General features: G+C 46.1%; 1 protein-coding gene across 4 annotated transcripts in view; it reads right to left on the bottom strand.

Annotated features, from left to right (window-relative positions):
- The window catches only part of IRF2 (interferon regulatory factor 2), a 90,749-nt gene that overhangs the window by 29,629 nt on the left and 43,369 nt on the right, over positions 1-17,751 (bottom strand). For all 4 annotated transcript variants that reach the window (XM_017854334.1, XM_017854335.1, XM_017854333.1 and 1 more), the window contains 4 exons: positions 11,498-11,590; positions 1,979-2,078; positions 1,043-1,219; positions 678-724 (listed from right to left, as the gene is read on the bottom strand). In XM_017854334.1, coding sequence (XP_017709823.1) covers positions 678-724; positions 1,043-1,219; positions 1,979-2,078; positions 11,498-11,584 — 411 coding nt within the window. In that variant the 5' untranslated portion in view covers positions 11,585-11,590. The remainder of the gene's footprint in view (positions 1-677; positions 725-1,042; positions 1,220-1,978; positions 2,079-11,497; positions 11,591-17,751) is intronic.

Below are 17,751 nucleotides of genomic sequence, written 5' to 3'. Positions count from 1 at the left end.
GTCCCCAGTTTTGCGGGGCATATTCGGCTCTTCTCTCACTATAACAAGGGCCACCTCATCTGTGCACAGAGATCCTCAGACTGCAGGGGACTTCAGACCACACAGCTTCGTGAGAACTCACACACACACGCACATCCCACGGGAAACCCTTGTGGGGTGCGAGAGATGCAGGGGGCAGAAGGCAGTCATTGAGAGCTGTGCTGATGGAATGCTGAAGCTAACCACTGCGTCCCCACCGAAGCGCCCGTGACGGATGTCTGTAACATACAGTTCATACATTTTAGAGGTACAGAACATTCAATACACACTAAAGTATATTTAATAGCCTGAAAATATGCTTAATAGTATGAGCCACAAGCTGTTGTGGAGCTTAGCTGGCACAGAATGACCGCTGGCAACGGCCGTGGTGGCCAGATGGAGGCCTCAGCCTGCCGAGCACAGTGAGACTGTGACTTCATTCATAAATTTCCCAGGGAAACGGGATGAGGCAGGGCCCTGTGTACCTATGACTGCAAGTGGATACATGCCGAAGCGCAAACATGTAAAGCACAGAAGACACAAGCAAAGGAAGAAAGATGACACTCGGCAGAGGTCCTGTGACTCGTCTTTACGAGGCGGAGTATGAGTCATTACTAGGAGCCCAACCTTGGCTTTCTCTCTGAAACACCCGAGATTACCTTGATGTGCTTCACTTTGTCTTCTTTTTCTGTCTTTGGTTTCTTTCCTGTGGCAACAAAAATGTAGTTTTGGATTAATTCATGAAGGGCCTCCAGAGAAACATTTCCCTCCAATTAAACTCTTTCTGAAACTCTCAATGAACCTGTTGCTTTACTCTGTACATGATCAAAATTCCACATGCATCTTTTACTGCCTTTGGTGAATTGAGAGTCTTGTTTCCAAGCCAGGTAGGGGCGGAATGATCCCCCACAGCATGAACAGGCTATTCTACCTGCGAAGTGACTGCAGATGTAGAAATGAAGAGATCACGAAGGCACGATGACATAAATTGAGTGATCTTGTTTGAGTCTGTAAATGCCTTTACCTTTCTTAGAAGGCCGCTCCGATAGGGGCAGCATTCGGTAGACCCTGAAGGCATTGTTTCCTTTCTTTATGCTTTTATCCTTGACTTCTTCAATATCAGGCAAGGAATTCATGGCACATCTGAAATTCGCCTTCCATGTTTTGGGATCAGGTTTATCTACTCCTGGTTGATGCTTTCCTAACAAAATAGACAAAGATTAAGAAAAAGAGAGAAAACATTAGATACAGAAGAAGACATTTCTGGAAACACACTATTGCTGGTCAGGCAGTATGAGGAAACCTTTTCACTCCAGGCTATACCTCCAGTGACCAATCGTCCTGGTGTGCCTGGGGGTGAGAAGGTTCTGTGGATGTGGGAATTTTGTTTCTAAAACCTGAACAGTTCCAGGCAAACTGGGACAAGCTGGTCACCCTGGTTCTACTGAACAGCTTGAGGAAACTATAAATGCTGGAAGAATGGAGCACCAGCGTAAGAAAAATATAGAAGACTGAGAGGCTGCAAAGTCAACAGGTAGAGGGAACCTGAGTGCCTCTTTTTCATCTGACGCTCCAATAGAGTCCATTCCTGTAAATAGCTCCCTACGTAAATGTCGTAATAAATAAATGTATTTCTGACTACCTTTTGTGGGGGAGATAAATTTGATCAAAGTTTATAGCATCAGAACAAATGAGTTTCTATTCCCTGGTAACACCTAGGGAACTTCTTAGAATACCACATTTATAGGAAATTGAAGGACTAAGAGTCTATGAGATGAGGGGAGTATTACTTCTGATGGCTGTAGTTTGTACCCCATGTGTCCTGGATGTGCCTAGGGACAAGTTACAGGTTTTTCACAGCCATCTTCATGAGGTCATAAGCCAGGATGTTTTACGTGTAATAAAAACAAAACTAAGCAAGAGTGCCTGCCTCTATAAATGCCGCAGGGAGGTTTAGTACCTGTATGGATTGCCCAGTTTCTAAAGAGTGGTGCATCTTTTTCCACATCCCACCCATGTCTAGCCGCATGCATCCAGGGGATCTGAAAAATCTTCTTTTCCTGAAGAAAAAAAAAAGGTAAAGAACAACTGCAGTCATGGGTTTTGACCCACCACTGCAAAAGGTTGTGAAGGTCTAGCCAGCAAGACTCCCCACCAAGCATCACTGAATGTGTTGACTGTTGACAAGAAAATCTACTGTAAACCAAACCCACTTCCCCCGCTGGATCCCAAATCCTGATAGCCTACCCCAAGTGACAGTCAGTCCCATGAAGTCTTGCAGAGCAGGAATGTTTTCCAAGGTCAAAGGTGATGATTTGGGATATGCTAGTGTGTTCCATTATTTGTGCCTCCTTTCTGTTTTTTAATTTTCTTTTTGGAGACAGAGTCTCGCTCTGTTGCCCAGGCTGGAGTGCAATGGCACAATATTGGCTCACTATAACCTCCATCTCCCGGGTTCAAGAGATTCTCCCACCTCAGCCTCCTGAGTAGCTAGGATTACTGGCATGCGTCACTACACCTGGTCAATTTTTGTATTTTTAGTAGAGACAGGGTTTCACCATGCTGGCCAGACTGGTCTCAAACTCCTGACCTCAAGTGATCTGCCTGCCTCAGGCTTCCAAACTGCTGGGATTACAGGTGTGAGCCACCACACCCGGCCCTGTGCCTCTTTTTATAAAACCACAGAAAAATGGCCACCTACTGAAACTTCCAATGCTTATTCTTATAATTTACTCTCATCATTTGGTAAATAGTAACTCCAGCTATCTTAGGTAAATTAAAAATGAGACAACTTTCCAAAACCCTTGATGCTGCTACAGAGAAGTCGGGTATATCTGGGCCACTGTCACAGAAACCGATTATCTCCATTTGCTTATGCATCCAACAGAAATAGAAAGTAATGTTGGAATCCCTCTGGGTCCACTGCCTGCAGGAAATAGCAAGAAGTGCAAACAAAGAGGTAGAGGTTATGAGATGACACATTTTCTGGAGAAACATCTCTCAATACAATCCTTATATCAGACTATCTCTACATCTCTCTCAATGTAACTGAGGTTTGTAATTCAAAACTGCCTCAAGCAACCCTGAAAAACAAATGATTGGAAACCGGAAACGCATGGTTTACTAAGAAAGCTGTATTCTTAATGAAGCTACAGATGAGAAACCTGGCCCAAGCAGCTCCTGTGGCGGTAGCGGCAGGTACTAAGGTCCCACAGGCACTGTGCATCTGCCTACACGTCCACATGGACCTCAGTTTTGTTTTCCTCCTACAGCCTCCTGAGCGAGGTATATGTTATGATTTCCATTTTACAGCTGAGGAAACGAAGAAGCAGATTTTAACTATTTGGTCAAGGAACTTGCAGGGTAGTAAGTGTCTCAGTTCAAACCCCAGGTCATGCAACTCCATATACTATTACTTAATCACCCACTCATTATCTCCCAGCTTTTAGATTTGGAAGAGTCCCTGTCCTATGACAGACTGGTTGAGACCTGGATTCTGTGGATTAAAGCCCAGGAGACTGTACTCTTTTAAAGCTCTCAAGGCAGTTCTGATAATTGCCAGGTATGCAGGTCCCCGCACTAGACACTGAGGAAGGAGAGGAAATGTCAGCAGGGAGTTTCCACCTCTTCGGTCTCACACAGTGACACGCAGAAAGGGTCCAGCTGTCCCCAAAGAGACTCAGCACCTCTCCACAGAACCAATCACAAAGCCAGAACTAAGACTGTTTCAGAACATTGAAGAGTTTCCCAAAACCCATTAAAAGGAAAATTCTACCATCTTCTAAAAAGTCAGTTATTAAAGGAGAACTGAAAGTGAGAGACTTTTTCATAAATTCCTTGCTGTTCATTCTGCATCACCCACAGAGAGGGCTTCAGGTTAGCCAATTTCAGAAGGACAGCGATCAGAAAGGGGCTGAGTGACATTGGATGCTTTAATGTAGATGAAAATCGACAGCAAAATCACTTAATGCCGTTTATTGATGTTCACATGAAAATGAATACAAGTGAAAATTGATTGATTTCAGTGAAAGAACTTTTCCTGAAGTGCACGCCCAGAATCTAAAGCTTTATGCTTAAACACCAAGATTCTTAAGAATTTGCTGTTGCACTTTTTTCTAGATCAAAGGAGTTCTAGGGTGACACAATCTGAAATCTAACTTGCAAGACACAAAATTGATACTGATAAAGTAGATCTTTTTAAGCATCTGCACGCATGCATGCATACACATACACACACACGCAACCAAACCTAGTCCCACAGAAACCGCAAAAGTCATGCAACTACAAAAGCGCTGACCGAACCTAGCAATTACCCACTACGGATCCTCTTGAAATGTGTGACAGCCCTGAGTAGACTGGAAGAGTCTGGATGTTTGTCCCCTCGAAATCTTGCATTAAAATGTGATCGATAGTGTTGGAGGTGAGGCCTGGTGGGCAGTGTTTGGGTCATGGGGCAGGATCCCTCATGAATGGCTTGGTGTCGCTCTCGTGGTAATGAGTAAGCTCTTGCTCCATTAGCTCCTGTGAGAGCTGATTATTCAAAAGAGCCTGGCGCCTGCACCTTTCTCTCTTCCTCCCTCTCTTGCCATGTAATGCCCTTTGTCTCCCATCCTGAGGCCTTATCAGAGGCAGATGCCAAGGTCATGCTTCTTGTACAGCCTAGAACCCTGATCCAAAGAAACCTCTTTTCTTTATAAATTACCCAGCCCCAGGTTGTCCTTTATGGCAACACAAAACAGACTGACCCAGAGACATGTCTCCAAAACCAGATACACAAATAGCAAACGTTGGTGAGGATGTGGAGAAACTGGAATCCTCATACATTGCTGTGCGAATGCAAAACGGTGCAGCCAACCCTGGAGAAAAAGTTTGGCCATTCCTCAAGAAAGTGAAACACAGAATGACCTGATGACCCAGTAATTTTACACCCGGATATACACCCAAAGAATTCTAAGCCAACATTCAAATCAAAACTTATACACAAATGCTCATAGCAGCACTACTCACAAAAGCCAAAATATAGAAACCACCCGAGTGTCCACCAGCTGATGAATGGGCAAACAAAATGTGGTATAGCCATACAATGGAGTATTATCCAGCCACAAAAAGGAATAGAGTATTGACACATGCTACCACATGGATGAACCTTGAAAACATTATGCTGGGTGAAAGAAGCCAGACACAAAAGGCCAAATATTGAATGATTCCATTTACATGAAATATCCAGAAAAGGCAAATTCATAGAGACAGAGGAGATGAGTGGTTGCCACAAGCTAGCGGGGAGGGAAATGGGAAGTGACTGCTTAATGGATATAGCATTTCCTTTTGGAGGGATAAAACGTTCTGTAACTGGACAGTGGTGATGGCTGCATATTTTTTAAACTTACATGTCACTTTTAACTAGTTTTTCATATTTCAGGAAAAAAAAGAAAAGACTAATAAACTTATCAGAAATATCTTTAAAATCGTATCACAGATTCTTTTCTTGAAGAAGACCATATGAAAAGGTAAGAGAAAGCAAGATTCATCTTAAAACTGAAAGAGATTCTGACCAGCAAACATTCTGGTCACAAGCTGTGTGTTCCATGGGACATGACGGTGTTGCTATGTGTGTGTAGACCCTATGACGTCAGTATGTGCCAGGTGTCCCATGTCCTGAGTGACCAGGCCTGCACATGTGGTGATGGTACACGCTGTGCATGGATAGACGCCCCGTGCCAGGGCCTACGATTTATACGTGTGTGCAGAACTCTGCCCATCTGAAGGAAGGCAGGAGAGATGAGCGCTGCTTGACTTCAGAAAAGTATCTGAGATTATCTTGAGCAATGTAGAACAAAAATGTTCCTTGGCCCGACATGGAAACTAGTTCTGTTATCTCCTCTGTCTCTTCTTCCCCGCAGCATTTGCAAGATGTTCCAATGACTGTGCTATTTTTGTTTGGACTCCTTACCTGAGTCAGAGACAGCCTGATGTTTACACAAACACGAGTCTACTTTCAAAGTGAAAAAAAGGGAAAGGTCTGATGATTCCCCTGCCTTAGTGCATGGATCCAGGAGGATCTCCCACAGGAAATAAGAAATCAATAACCCCACCAGTGTTGGGGGTCACACGGAGCTGTGAGAGAAACCGGGACCCCGGATGTGGCTGTCTCCTTCCTTCCTCAAGAAATGGCCCAGGGAACCCCAAGCAAGCACATGGACAAACCCAAAACTAACCTGGTCTCAACAAGTCAATGGCAAGAAGGAAAAAAACAGAGGTTACTGCCCACAGTCAGCAGAGACTTAGAGTCACAAACACGAAACACAGCCTGTGGACAGTCTTTGAATTCTGATTTGAACAAATCAACTGTAACAAGATGATTTGGGAATACTCAAGGCATTTTGAATAGGAATGGAGCAGTGATGATACTAAACAGTATTAACTTTGTCCAATTAACAATGGTATATTGTGGATATATAAGAAAACGTCCTTATGTCTTACAATGTACACTGTCAGGGAGTTGCTTTAAAATACCACACAGATACACACAGATACACACACACACACACACACACACACAAAGGCAAAATATTCATACATCTAGATGCAGGCATATGAAAATTTGCTATCTTATTTTTTTTTTTTTTGGTCATTGGGCTACTCAAACATGCTATGCACATTTGCGAATACCCAGAACCAAAGGCAAATGGCCCCAGCCAAGGCCTCATTCATAAGCTGCTTCTAATGCACTTTTCCAAATGTCCTCGCTGTTCCTTCAGAGGAATCCAAGGGACCCATTCCATTCCCACCCTCCTTCAAACTTATTAAAAGCAGGTGCTGTGCTTTGAATATTTGCCCCCTATGAAACTTACACTGACATTTAGTCCCCAATGTGGCAGTACTGAGAGGTGAGGCCTTTAAGAGGTGATTGAGTCATGAGGGCCCTGCCCTCATGAATGGATTAATCCATTCAGGGATTAATGGATTAATGGGTTGTCATGGGGTAGGATTGTGGCTTTTAAGAGGAAGAGAGACCTGTGTTAGCACACGCGTCCCCCGCACCAGGTGATATCCTGCACTGCCTCAGGACTCTGCAGAGGGTCCTCACCAGCAAAAAGGCCCTCAACCAGATGCAGCCCCTCAACCTTGGACTTTTCAGCCTCCATAACTGTAAGAAATAAATTCCTTGTCTTTATAAACTATCCAGAGTCAGGTATTCTGTTATAAGCAACAGGGAACAGACTAAGACAACAGGGGATGGAAACAAACTTAGAGCATTAACGAACCAACTCTTTCTCTCTTACTGAAAATGGAATAGGTTAAACGGACTTTCTGAGAGCCACGTGACAACTGCCAATCCAGTGTCCATAAAGCCATGTGACAACTGCCAATCCAGTGTCCATAAAGCCATGTGACAACTGCCAATCCAGTGTCCATAAATCTGATGATCTTAACAGAACAAAAATACCACCAACGTTGCTCCCCTTCAAGACCACGACATTCATCTGCGTATTCCCAGAACAATTTTGACAGAGGGCCTCCCACTTACCAGGCACTAGGCCTGGCCCCGAGCACGCAGACACGATAAAGACGGCCAAGGCACCAGTGCATGGGGCTTCCAGCCTGGAGCACTTCACGATAAACGTGAACACATCCGGAATGCCGACTGAAGCAGAAGTGAGTCCCACAGCCCCAGGGACAGTGTTTTCTAAGCGTCACAACAGTCTTCAGTGGCAAAAGAGATCTTGGAATGACCTCAAACCACTCAAAATATAAACAAGGATTTCCAGGCAGAATGCTTGTGAATGGGAGGGAAGAACATTAGGCTCTCAGTTAAGTATTTCTATGGACGGATGAATGCCAACAAGCCTAAGTTGGCGGAAACCTATAAAAAGATACCCTGTAGGAGTACAGGTATGGAGAGAAGAGACCCTGACCCCAGCCGAGGTCTGCAGTGACAGTGATGGCAGTGCCCATGTGCACGAGCAGCACACGTGCCCACTCTGGCTAGGCCTCAGCAGGATGCAGCTTGACAGGGCCTCGGGGCCATAGTGCAGGCCTTGGCCTCTGTGCCAGGGTGGTGCTGAGAGGCAGCACGGGCCGGCAGCCATGGGCACGCCCTTCTTCATCAGCCTGGCTCATGTCCAGCTCTAGCGGAGGAGCCCAGTGAGATGACACAGAGGTCTCCTTTCCTTCCATGCCTCGGGAAGAGAACTCTCCAGCCAAGAGTCAGATGAGTGACGCTCAGCAGGTAAGGGCTGCCTGAAAGGGACCAAGTGTTCATTTGCACAAAGAGAAATCCATTTGCCTTCTGGTCCTGTATCAGAAAAACATGGACATAATAGATGGAAGAGAAGGCATCTCAACCGAGAGTCCCAGTAAGGAGGTGACCCTTAGAGGGTGCATCAATCTCCTAAGACTGTCGTGAAAAATGACACAAAATGGGTGACTTAGAGCAGCAGAAATGTATTCCGTCACAGTCCTGAAGGCCAGAAGTCCAAAATCAAGGTGTCTGCAGGGCTCACTCCTTTTATTTATTTATTTATTCATTTATTTATTTTTGAGACGGAGTCTTGCTCTGTTGCCCAGGTTGGAATGCAGTGGTGCAATCTCAGCTCACTGCAACCTCAACCTCCTGGGTTCAAGCGATTCTTTTGCCTCAGACTCCCAAGTAGCTGGGATTATATGCACCCCCTACCACACCCAGCTAATTTTTGTGTTTGTAGAGATGGAGTTTCACCATGTCGGCCAGGCTGGTCTCAAACTCCTGATCTCAAGTGATCTGCCCACCTCGGCCTCCCAAAGTGCTGGGATTACAGGCGTGAGCCACCATGCCCAGCCAGGGCTCACTCCTTTCAAAGGCTCTGGGAAGATTCCTTCCTCGCCTCTTCTTGGAGTCCTTCGGCTGTGGCTGCCTATTTCCAGTCTCTGCCTCAGTCCTCACACGCCCCTCTCCTCTGTGTGTGCCTTCTCCTCTTCTGTGTGTTATAAAGGCACTCCTCATTGGAGTTAGGGCCCACCCAGAAAACCCAGGATGATCTCATGTCAGGGTCCTTCACTCTATCTGCAAAAACCCTTTTTCCAAATGAGGTGACATCCACAGGTTCTGGGGGTGAGGATGTGGACATATCTTCTCGGGGAGCCACAGTTCCACCCACTACCGCACCATGAAGGGACTAATGGTTAGTCTAAACCAATCACAGAGGTCAACATACCAGGCACTGCTCAACACGATTGGTGTGAGACACTCTCTGTTCTCCACTGCATCAAGCCAACCAAAACTGGTGCAGGTATTTTTAAAAAAGGAAAAGCAAAACCAGACAACTTACTTCTCTTTAGAACACAGGAGCATATGCTTTCCTCTTCCACTCCACATCAAACAGTGATGCTACCTGTTCCTCAAAACAGAGTCCTACCTAACCTCTCTGTGCCTCGGTTTCCTTGTCTGTAAAATGGAAAATATTAACTGTACCTACCCCACGGTGGCAGAAGGTGAGTTAATGCATGTAGCTTGCTTAGAAGGGTGCCTGGCAAACAGTAAGTGCTGAGTACTCGTCAGCTTTCATTTAGTGTCATTTGCTACCCTGGCTCTCCAGCTCCCCTTTACTCTGGTCCCCACTTCCTTATACCTCCATGGCACCCCTGCTAACTGAGCTGACCAAGGAGCACCTCCATTTCTTGTTTGTTTCTTTGGAAGAAGCTGATTACATATGTAAATCTAAAACACTATAGATAGAGCAACTCTAGAAAAATACATTGTTTGTGTTAAGACCTTGAGATATGTGACAGGTCACAGGGAATAAGCATATGTTTTCTTCATTTCTATTTACTTAGTGCCCCACCTTGTTTCAGAAAGGCTCAAATAGAGCTATTCAACACAGTAACATTAAATTCAAAATAAGGCTGGGCACTGTGGCTCTTGCCTGTAATCCCAGCACTTTGGAAGGCCAAGGCGGGGCAGATCACTTGAGTCCTGGAGTTCCAGACCAGTCTGGGCAACATAGTGAAACCCCATCTCTCCAAAAAAAAATACAAAAATTATCCAGGAGTGCACCTGTGGTCCCAGCTACTTGGGAGACAAAGATGGGAGGACTGCTTGAGCCCGGAGGCAGAGGTTACAGTGAGCTGAGATCGTTCCACTGCACTCCAGCCTAGGCGACAGACCTTTAGACCTTGTCTAAAGAAAAAAAAAAAATCAAAATAAGTGGATAGAAGGAAAAGGGCAAAAAGAAATAAGATTTAAAAGATATCTGAAAAGACCTAATAAGGCCAGGAATGATATTAGTTAAAAAAAATTATACTGCAATATCCTGTTTACTTGTTGGAAGCAAGCTACAAACTGCAATCTGGCTCTAAGCTCTTGCACCTGATACAAAGATAAAGCCTGGCCAGCTAAATTATTCATTGTGTCCTTAAGATTAAAAAAGAAAAGGGGAGGGAGTGGAGAAGAGGAAAAAGGCATTTACTCAGAACTGTTCCTGGCAGGAGAGGAACTTCTCTCCTGGGCCTCCTTAAAGAAGGTATGATATATATTTAGTTGCTTTTCTAGATTATATAGTTCTAGAAGTTTTCATTTTACCTACATTATCTCTTTCTGATTCACCCCTAATAGCTAGGATCAATTAAATTAAGCGTTTTTAGGTTAGCAAAGTAAGGGAGTGTTTGTGCATGGAAGGGGCAGGTTGTAAATGACTGGCTGCTTTCTTAGGAAAGGTGGGCACACAGATAGGGCTTCATTTCATTAAGAGGTAAAAGAAGGCTTTTCTTAAAGACAAAAACAAGCTTTCTTTAAATAGAGAACATGGAAAAGGAAATGCTCCATTCCTAATATAAAATCCTGGAGCTCCCATGTCCTCTAGTCCTAAAAGGCCAGGAGAAGCAAAAACAGGAATTTGGAGAAGGAAGAGGGTAAGAATCTTCAAAGAACAACACAGCAAGGAGCTTTCCATAGGCAGTCAGCCAAGACAGCAAAGGTGAGCAGACACTGGAGACTCCAGGCTGAGGCTATAGTCGGAGAGGATACAAATTCTTTTGCGACCGGGTTCAGTGGCTCATGCCTGTAATCCCCACACTTTGGGAGGCTGAGGTGGGAGGATCACTTCAGCCCACGAGTTCAAGACCATCCTGGGCAACATGGTGAGACCTCAGCTCTACAAAAAATAAATACAAAAATCAGCCAGGTGTGGTGGCATTTACCTGTAGTTCCAGCTACTCTGGAGGCTGAGGTGGGAGGATGACTCGAACCCAAGAGGTCGAGGCTGCAGTGAGTCGCGATTGCACCACTGCACTCCAGCATGGGCAATATAGTGAGACCCTGTCTCTAAAAGAAAAAAAGCCTTTGAGATGGTAACTTGATGTTTTATGATCATTTCGCGTTGGCTGTTTTTTGTCATGAATGAGTCTAAGATTTTGAATACAAACAATTTTACTTTCGGCAGTCTGCTTGGACGTGTTTCAGCCAGGACCTCTCTCACGCATACACCCACTCTGATCCACTCACCTTGTTAAGCCACTTGAGCCCTGGGATCGTGTTGGAGTTTATCTGCTCCTCCAGCCACGGGCGCATGCGCATCCTTTCCACCGGCATGGTGCCCTTGCGGGAGAGAAACACAGCGTCAGGCGTTGGTGCCACTCAACGTAGTGTCTGCGCTGCAGAGTTCTACACCCCGCCTGACCCTCTCCTTCTCTCCTTTCCTGCGGGTGGGGACTGGGGAACTGGGGGGTTGGTGTACTCAGGGGCTGTGTCCTAGAGCCACCTGTGCAAGCCCAGCCCTCGTGCTGGCCAGGAGGCTGTCTGGGGACGCAGGATGGTCCAGGCCTGCCCTCCACTGGGAAGTCCTATGGACACTGGAGACGAGGACCGGCACTCCTCCCTGGGACTCTGCCTAGAGGGGCTTTATCCCCACTACCCTGGCTGTATTTTGAGGCTTCAGTTGCTTGGAGGCCCCAATGCCTTTGGGGATTGTCCTTCCAAGAGCCAGAGGTGGGCAGAGCAAAGCAGTTGTGGGAAAGCACTGATAGTCAAGCCATTCCTTTTGAGAATCTGGGTTATACAAACGCTTTCAACCCCCAATATTAACATTTAAAGCTCGAAAGGAATCAGTTAATTTGGCTTTTCCAAAGTTTTCCACCAACTACCCGTCCCTCCCGACTTTACTTCCAGAGCCCCTGGCACCCTGCACAAGTATCTCCTTTGCTTTTGCTTTTACCTGAGTGCAATCTCTCACCCAAGTGTCTTTCTTCAATGCCAGCCTCCCCTCTGACTTGACATCACCCCCTTTTCCTTTAACTTACTTTCCCTTTGAAAATCATTTTCCCAGTCTGACCACCATTCCTCCGCCAGTCCACACAATGCCTCCCGCTGCTTCCAGATGCCTTTCTGAGATGGACTTCCCCTTATCCATCGGAATAGATCCAGAGGGGAATCGCTAACAAAGTACCTTGCACACTGTCCCCCACCCATCTTCACCCTTTCTATGCCTGCATTTACTTCTAATCTGGGGTCCAAAAGCAAAGACGGTTCCGGTGCACGCCTCCATTCTATAGGACCTCACAGACAGTGTGACACTGTAATCCTCTTCTCAATCCTGATGCGTCCCTTCCTTCTTTGGTTCATTTCCTCCAAAACTGAGTTCGGAAAATTCTATTCATTGGCATTTGGGCTGATGTCTCAATTACTCTCCTTTCCAGCTTGCCACGAACTTCCTCTCTCCTCTATTCCCTGTGCCCTGAACATGCCAGAGTTACAAGCATCCTTCCATGACCTGCCCGGGCCTCACTGGGCCTGCAGGAGTCCACAGCCTTTTCCTTCCTTGTACGCCTCCCGCAGTCAGGCCCACTGAATGCTGCAGACACCTCCTGCTCCGTGCTCATCCCATGCCCTCTGCTCTTCATTCCCTGGCCTTGCAGGTCCTTATCCGCCCTCTAAGACCCGGCCTCCTCCTCCACAAGGGCTTCACAGACCACTCCCGCCTAAAGCAGTCCCTCTGCCTCCAGCTCCTATGATACTCACTAACCGTACACTGCTCCTCTGAAAAATCAAACATTGCTTTAGGGAAGTTGTTTTAAGTGAAGTCTTTCATCTTATCCCTTGCTTTACCTATACGCTTCTCAGCCGTGTACACTCCACTCTCTTTTCCTAACCAAATTTAAGTTCTACATAGGAAGAGCATCACCTTCTTTTGTTCTGGAGGCTGGGTCTCACTCTGTCACCCGATGGGAGTGCAGTGGCATGATCACGGCTCACTGCAGCCTCAACCGCCTGGGTTCAAGCAATTTTCCCACCTCAGCCTCCTGAGTAGCTGGGACCACAGGTGTGAGCCACCACGCCCAGCTAATTATTTTTAAATTTTTGTAGAGATGGGGTCTTAACTCCTGGGCTCAAGCAATTCTCCCACCTTGGCCTCCCAAAGTGCTGAGATTACAGATGTGAGCTCCCATGTTCCGCCCTCCTCTAGGTCTTTCACTAGTCCTACAAAGCCCAAATGCTGCCTTCCACACAGGGAACGCTCACTACAAGGCCCAGGCCAGCTCTGAAGATCGCTCTGACAGCCTAGGTGAGGTGCCGTCAGAGGTTGGCCTCATCCACTCATATGCAGGCTCCAGCCAGCAATCTTTGAGACACAAACAGGAACCTCAGAGCTATTTCACAAGGACATGGAATGGCCGCAAGGAGTTGCAGATACTGCTGCTCTTGGTCTCATCCATTCATTTGTTCCATTCATTCATTTGTTCACTCACTCATTCAGAGATCATGTATTGAGAATGATGCTCCAGGAACGGGGAAAGATGACATTCCCTATCGTCTAGGAACTCCCGATCTAACAGGACACTGGAAAGAAGGGAGGTACCATGCTCCACGAAGACTCCTGGGTACAAGAAGATAAAGAGTTTCAGAAAAGTCTGGGGAGCACTGGGGAAAGCTGTGCACAGAGGAGTGCACTGGCGACCCCTCAGAGGCTCACCCTGCAAGAGCTCTGCCCACCAGGGTGGTGACTGCCAGCCCAGCCTGATCCTCCCTCTGGAAAAGACCTCAAGACACAGATTGGAGACCACTAAATTCAGAGCAGTCAAGAAAGTAGAGGGAAGAGCGAGGGAAGAGTAGTTACAGGATAGGGGTAGGTACAGTGGTCATGAGTAGAGAGCAACAGATGCCAGTTCTCCTGACAGCCTGATGTGCAGAAGCGCTGTGTGTGGTCCCTGGCACTGCAGCTGAGCCTGAGCCTAGCAATATGGAAACATGAGCAGAGTGTGGAAGTGGCCCTGCTTCCAGCTAGTACTCAGAATAATATCATATTTCCTCCATTATCTTTCTTACAAATAACCTAGTTGGGCGGGGGAGGAAGTCCCATCTGAAATAGTTCAAAAAGCCATATGGTATGGTTCCTCTCAGGTGCCCCCACCAGCCCATGGTGGTTCCTGTTCTCATGTTAGTGATGGCTTTCAAAGTTCACACAGACGAGAATCTTTCTGAAAGACAATGAAGATCAGTTTGAAATGGAAACAGTAGTTGAAAAGTCAATTGTCAGGTAAAGCAAAGCACCAATACAAAAAAACCCAACTTTCTGTCTTTAAAACTAAAGCCTGTGTGTGAAGACACATTCGATCCACGCTGTTCGCAGATTCTGTATCTGTGAATTTGCCTACTCACTAAAACATCTCCGCAACCCCCAAATCAATACTTGGTGCGTCTGTGGTCACTCGTGGACGTGTGCTGAATTCAAGTCGTCTGACACACGTGTTCCCAGCTGAGGCTGGACAAGGCCACACTCTGCCTTCCTGCTCTTGCTCTCCTATGGCAAACAAGTATCCTTTTCACAGGCTATGGAGTGTGACATTTTGCATCCTTGTGCTTTTTGTTGCTCAGGCATTGTGCCGAAGTGCCTTCCCGGGTTCCTAAGAACCAGAAGGCTATGATACGCCTTACAGGGAAAATACGTATATTAGATAAGCTTTGCTCAGGCATGCATTGTAGTGCTGTGAGTTCAATGCTAATCAATCAACAGTAAATACTACAGAGGGTATCTTCAAACAGAAACACGTAAGACAAGGTTATATACAATGATCAGCTGACAAAATATTGTGACCAGTAGCTCGCAGGAACCGGATGTCCTCATAAGAAGAGGGAAGTGTGGAAACGGATACACAGAAGAATGCCGCCTGAAGACACAGACACAGGGAGCATGGGCACAGGAAGCCAAAGGCAGAGACTGCAGTGAGGCTGCTGCAGCCCGCCAGGCCTGGAAGCTCAAACGGGCAAGGAAGGGTTCTCCCCGAGAGGCGTGAGGCAGAGCAGGGCCCTACTGACGCCTTCATCTGAGACTTCCGGCCTCCAGAATTGTGACGGAATACATTTCTATTGTGTGAAAACCATCTGTTATGGCAGCCCTGAGCAACCAACAGAGAAGGGAGAGCTGCAAAGGCCCTGAGGCAAGGGGCCCCTGTGGACGGCAGTCAGTGGCAGGGAGGGCCCAGAGACCCAGCTCACCCAGAAGACCATGCCTAGGATTTTGGTCATGACCATGATCTAAGACTGAAGAGGAAACCGAAGGATTTTAGCAAAAGAATGATAGGGTCAGTGTGGCCAGTAGTAAAGGGAAGAGCTGACTGTCAAATCCAGATCAGTGCTTCACCAACTTGAATGCACACAGGAATCCCAAGTCAGTGGATTCTAGGCAACCCCTGTGGTCTGCATCTCTGACAAGCCCCCAGGTCCTTGGGTCACACTCTGAAAGCAGAGCTCTAGAGTCCCCTTATTTTCCATGCTTAATGGCCTGGATCTCCCATGCTCCTGCCGTGTGGTTATTTTGGCTATTCTGATAGAGTCCTCCGCTGGTCAGCATGCCAGGCTTGTCATCCACCAGCTGGGTCCACTCCTCACTTACGCAGTGTGCCTGTCTAGTAAGGATGCAGCTGTGCCCAACCTCAAGCTTATTGGAAAAGTTCATAATCTTAAATCAGGACTGTTATTAAGTATAAGTAACTTTTAGAAAAGGCAAAAAATCAAACAAGTATTTTATCAGAGTAAAAAAAAAAACACTTAAAAGGTCTATACTTATCTCAGGTTTTGTTTGTGTTTGTTTGTTTGTTTGTTTGTAGCTAGGACATCTCCAATGAGACACAATGAAAAGCTCACCCAGTCACATGAAGGCCCTTCTCCTTTCTGACTTGATTTTTTCTCCCCGACTCATCCCCCACCCTAGGAAGGTAGTGCATTACCAGTGTGCTTGGCATGCGAGAGGGTATAAAGGTTGCCATTTGACATAGGTTTCTCTAGACTAGCAGAGGGTGAGCATACATCTTTACTTCTGTGAAAAACAGCAAAGGCAGAATCTACCTCAAGCCTAGCACCAGAAATGGATCATTTAGTTGGACACTAAAAATAGATTAATTATGCTTCCAGAGATTAAAAGACTGAGATGACAGGCACAGAGGATCAGGGGACTGAGGACTGGAAAGCAAGATGCTTACTCGGTATGTATCATGTAGCTTCCATTACTGAAAGTCAGGGTGACGTGCTGGTCTTTCTGTAAGGCAAGCCTCCCACAGGCACTAACAGCCAGGCCATGTGAACCTCGAACAGAGTTAGAGCAGGCAGGTAACTCAGTGGAGATGACACAGAGCGGCTATGTTTGTCTAAGAACAAAATGCACAGAAGTCAGGACAGTTGTGCCGCGGCCCTGACTCTGCCATTGCTGGTGTGTGTCCCTGGGCATTAATCACTCCATCTTTCTGGTCCACACTTTGATCATCTAGAAAAGTGGGACGTTTTAAACAGATGATTCCTGGGGTTATCCGTGATACGATGAATCATAATTTGATTTTTTTTTGTAAGCTTCTCTTCTTGTACATCAGATTGTTTTTAGAAGTAAAATGCTAAAATTTTATGGTTCTACAAACCTAATATATGAGCAACCTGTACTTCAAAGTAAGTAAAAGAGTTGAAGCATCTACCCTGGAGTCTGACGAAAGGCACTGTGTAAAATCACCTATCATTACACCTTTGAGATTTGAGGTTAGGACTGGTTTCAAAACCGTGCCATCTGGCCATAAGTCAATTCAGCCCACGGTGGGTACTGAGAATATCACTGGTGCCAAGCCTGCTATATAAGGCTTACAAGCTATTCATTGTGATTCGTAAGTCACGAATGATCCTCCATGAAGCTGACAGTACTATGGCCATGATTAGTGCTGTCAACAATGAGGTTGAATTTTCACCCAAATAACTGAATTTTGGTTCTTGGAATAGTAAGAGCAACGGTGACCATTTACAGAGCACTTAACTATGTGCTAGGCATTAAAACTAGGGTTTTCTTGCTAGACGTGGTGGGACACTCCTGTCGTTTCAGCTACTTGGGAGTCTGAGGTGGGACAGTCACTGGAACCCAGGAGTTGGAGGCTGCGGTGAGCCGTGATCATACCACCGCATTCCAGCCTGGGTGGCAGAAAGAGCCCCTCCCTCTCTAAAAATAAAAAATAAAAAACCTAGGGTTTTCTACAAGTTTTGTCATTTAACCCTTACAACCCTAGGACGTAGGGACTTTATCATCCTTTACTACCTGCTAGTAAGTGGAGAGCCGAGACTCTCATTTAAATTCAGGCCTAACATGAAAAGCTCAGGCTTATCCACTCTAACCTCTGCCTTCATCTTACTTTAGAAAGCACTGAGTTATGATGACCTCTTAATTGTTCTACTTGCTGAGACTTTCCAAACTCCTCTCTGTCTTGCATACCACTGACAGTCATCTTCCTAAA

Source organism: Rhinopithecus bieti, unplaced genomic scaffold (assembly GCF_001698545.2).
Source record: "Rhinopithecus bieti isolate Rb0 unplaced genomic scaffold, ASM169854v2 scaffold_38004, whole genome shotgun sequence".
Classification (NCBI taxonomy): Eukaryota; Metazoa; Chordata; class Mammalia; order Primates; family Cercopithecidae; genus Rhinopithecus; species Rhinopithecus bieti.
Note: the sequence above shows the minus strand (reverse complement) of the source record. Positions and strands in the feature narration are given on the sequence as shown.